A 3,960-nucleotide genomic window follows, 5' to 3' on the forward strand; every position below is an offset into this window, starting at 1 on the left:
CCAACGATCTCAGAACAACAAGCTGCAGTCTATAAGTTAACTCGAACGAGTAATTTAACTGGAGCTAGTTACTTAACAACTGCAACTAGTAGGTCGACTGCATCAAAAACTTTAACTATACCAATGAATCCGACTAAAGCAAATAATATGATTCAAAAAACTACAACCGATAGCAACACCCAAACTAGTTTTATTTTCAATACTAAAACTAGTGAGAATATTAAAAATCCGATTGACGAATTCAAATTAAACAACAATGGACAATTAACAGAATATTTAACAAATGGTTACGGAAAGAGCACAAATTCGTCTAAATTACCAGTTAATAGTACAACGAGTTGTTCAACAAATTTAGAGTTCCAAGGAACTAAACAGAAAAATTTGCCCTTAACCAATAACAGTTCTGAAAATGACTTTTTAAATGAAATAATAACTAGTGAAAATGTTGGTAAATATATTAACGAGTTGATATTAAATAAAGCGAGCGATTTAACTGTAAAGCAAAAAAAGAAAAAAATTGAATTGACTATGTATTTAGCACATTTGCAGGAAAAATCAAAAGAATGTCATTTAACAAATAATGAAATTTCAACTCTATCTATAGATAAACAAAATATGGTTCATTATTCACCTGGACCGACTTTTTTTACGATAACGAACCACTTAAAGAAAAAAACAGTTCCAGCGAGTAAATTAGCTACATCGACAAAGACAACTAATAGTGTGAAATCTCTCTCTACTGTTAAAACTAACTCGTCGCCTAAAACGAAATGCTCAAGCAGTTCTAAAATCAGATGCCATAACAATAGAATAACGAGTGAACATTTGGAGAAAGAAATTGAACATGTAAAATTAAACCAACGAGATGAAGGGATTAAAGACCATAATAAACTGGAACATAAAGCTAGTGAAAAATGTAATTCTGTTAAACAACATGATTATAATAACACACTGGCAAATCGTATTAAAATGTCTGATAATAATGCAATTAGTTCTCCCAATAAATCAACTATAAGTCGTATGCCAGTAGCTAGAGCTTCCTCAACTCCGGTTAAGAAATCAATTGCAAGTTATAATTCAAATGCTGTGAGTAATTCACCTCTAAAAAGTAATTCGTCTATAACAAAAAGTGCATTTATGGTAAAAAACTCGACTATAATAAATAACTCACCTAACTTATTATGTAGTGTATCTCAAGTCTTCAATTCGTACGAACGTCATACAAATAGTTTCTATAATAATAAAATAACTATTGAAAATGTTAATATGTATATCAACACATTGATATTAAATCAGAATCAAGTGTTAACCAGAAAAGAAGCAGAGAAGAAACATGAATTGATAACATTTTTAATGCAATTTGATCAAATTAAAGAATGTGAAGAACAAGGTAGCTCTATTGAAACATGTGCCAAAAAAATGGGTGTACCAACTCCAAAATCCAACAGACCATCAAGTACGCACAATAAAGCAACTATAATAAGTAGTACACCATTAAGGTCCGGTGTATGCGTAGGGCCCCACTCTTCACATGTACCTAAAACCAATCGTGATTGTTCCAATAGTTGCTTCTATAACGAAAAAATTACTAAGAAAAATGTTGAGTTCTATATTGATAAATTGATCTTAAAGCAAAATGGCAAATTAAACGAAAAACAAGAGCAAAAGAAAAATGAATTAGTAATGTCTCAAATACATGAAGAGAATGAACTTAATGGAAAGGTGAACGCAGAGAATCTAAACACAAATGCTGCTACTAAGGACATCACATGTACCAATAGTGATAATGCGCTTGAACAATCCGTTGCTCATAACTCTGGAAACTGTATGGGTTCAAATAAAGCTAATGCGGAAACGTGTAATTGTAAAAAATATGAAAAAATTTTGAAAATTTTAGATAGATTAGCAATAGATTAGCTCTTTTTCTTCCGATAAAGAGCCCTACAAATTTATTCCTCTTAAAAATATTATTAATAAAAGAATTGGTTAGAAAAGTTCTGGAACAAGTATATATCATAAATTGTAATAGATAAGTTAAAGATTGTATACTGATTGTATGTATTATCATTATGACTTGTCTAATCTCTATGTTGTATGTGTAATGTTATTGTAATAAGTATAAAATGATTGTTAAGAATATAATTGTCTATTTTAAGTTATTCACCATTATTAAATTGTAACCAATAAACAAAATTATATAGCCGCTGGGTATACGGTTTTTAAATAACAAAATTATTTGCTTACTTGCCTTGTTTTTAATGAGATGGCGAGAGAGAGGAGTGTATCTACTATTTACTTACTTTTTAGTTATTGACTTATTTTTCCTGTGAAGCAAAAGTTCCGTTAATGTCCTTAAGCTAGACTTTATTTTATAAAGTATTATATTTCCAAGATTTGTCGGACTATATCCCAGAGCCACTCGCCAATTGTGACGAAAAAGTACCGTTCACCACCTCCTAAACGAACTACACAAACAAAAAGCAACGTCTCTGTGTAATATATGTCACTTCAACAATTATTTAGGACCATAACTAGAACTGAGTTGTACTTCTGAGTCTTTTCTGATCAGGATCAGGATTGTAGAGCGGGATTACAGGAGAGGCACGGACGATGTCGCCCAGATAAGGGGACAGAAATTGAGGAGGCTTGTACCTCATATTATTCAGTAGATTGATAAAAAATTGAGCTGGTTACGCCATTGATTAGGCATATCAGTCTATAATTTCCAAATATTTCTTTTGTATTGTCCTATCAAATTTATTGCAATCTATTTCAAGTTGATTAAAGGTTCGACATAGCATTATTTGATTTGAGGTTATCCATCGAAGAAAATTTTTTTTTGTTATCAATATTTAAATAATTGTAGGTAGTCAATGAATTTCTATTATAAAAAGATAATATTTTTTAACAAATGCATGTACATGTTCAACTGATCTCATACTTTAATGAAATTATGCTATATAGAGAAATCGACGGTATTTTACCATACGTTAATACAATATCAATTAACGTATTTTCGCAATTCAATCGCTAATTGTGTATCAATTAGGTCCACTTCCCATACAATAATGTTTGACATAATTGACCAAATTGACTGCAGTTAAGGGAATACTAGAAAAACAAAACTTATTTAAATAATTTTGTATAAAAAAATGTACATAGCAATTATTTTGATGATTATCGGCTTTAAGTCTCGAAAGAAGCAATGAATTGACTAAACATTATGTAAGAAATGTATCAATCAAGTGAGCAAGACAGATGCTACATTAGAACCCACAGAAATTTTTTTTGTCTGAGTCAGTAGTCAAATCGTAATTTTAAATTGTAATAGAAGCTGCGATGAAAGTATTTAAGTAGATGTGATTGAAGCGATAAGAGATATATTGTCAAGACCCTATGATTCATTGTGAGTTAAGTAAGAAAGTTAAGACCTTATCATTCATTGTGAATTAAGAGTTCATAGTAAGTAAGTTAGTAAGTTAAGACCTTATCATTCATTGTAAATTAAGGGTTCATAGTAAGTAAGTAAGTAAGTAAGTTAATACCCTAGATTCATTTTAAGCTAAGCAAGTAGTAAGGAAGTAAGTTAAGACCTTATGATTCATTGTAAGTTAAGGATCATAGCAAGTAAGTTAATACCCTATGATTCATTGTGATTTAAGGACTATAGTAAGTAAGTTTCAATTTTAAATTCAATTTTATTACATTACATTTAAAATAAGTTTACAAATATAATCACATACATAAAATAGTTTTGTTTTTAACATGGACATATTACAAAATTATTACAATATTTCTTCTTCAAACGTCAACATATATTAGGACTTACAAATAAATTATTTTTTAAAACATTTTAATTCTTATTTGTATAATGAAGACTAGACATAGCCTTCATGTTTAATTGCAAAAATTTCATTAGAAGTATAAACACTATATTTCTTAATATCTGGAACTGTCACT

The 3,960-nt window shown here is 29.6% G+C and overlaps 1 protein-coding gene across 1 annotated transcript in view; it reads left to right on the forward strand.

The window, feature by feature from the left end:
* Positions 1–3,642: 3,642 nt before the first annotated feature.
* LOC119666866 (DNA repair endonuclease XPF-like) overlaps positions 3,643–3,960 on the forward strand; it is a 3,648-nt gene continuing 3,330 nt past the window's right edge. The window contains exon 1 of the mRNA XM_038076144.1: positions 3,643–3,669. Within this exon, the coding sequence (XP_037932072.1) occupies positions 3,643–3,669 (27 nt within the window). The remainder of the gene's footprint in view (positions 3,670–3,960) is intronic.

This window comes from Teleopsis dalmanni, chromosome 1 (genome assembly GCF_002237135.1).
Source record: "Teleopsis dalmanni isolate 2A chromosome 1, ASM223713v2, whole genome shotgun sequence".
NCBI classification, from domain to species: Eukaryota; Metazoa; Arthropoda; class Insecta; order Diptera; family Diopsidae; genus Teleopsis; species Teleopsis dalmanni.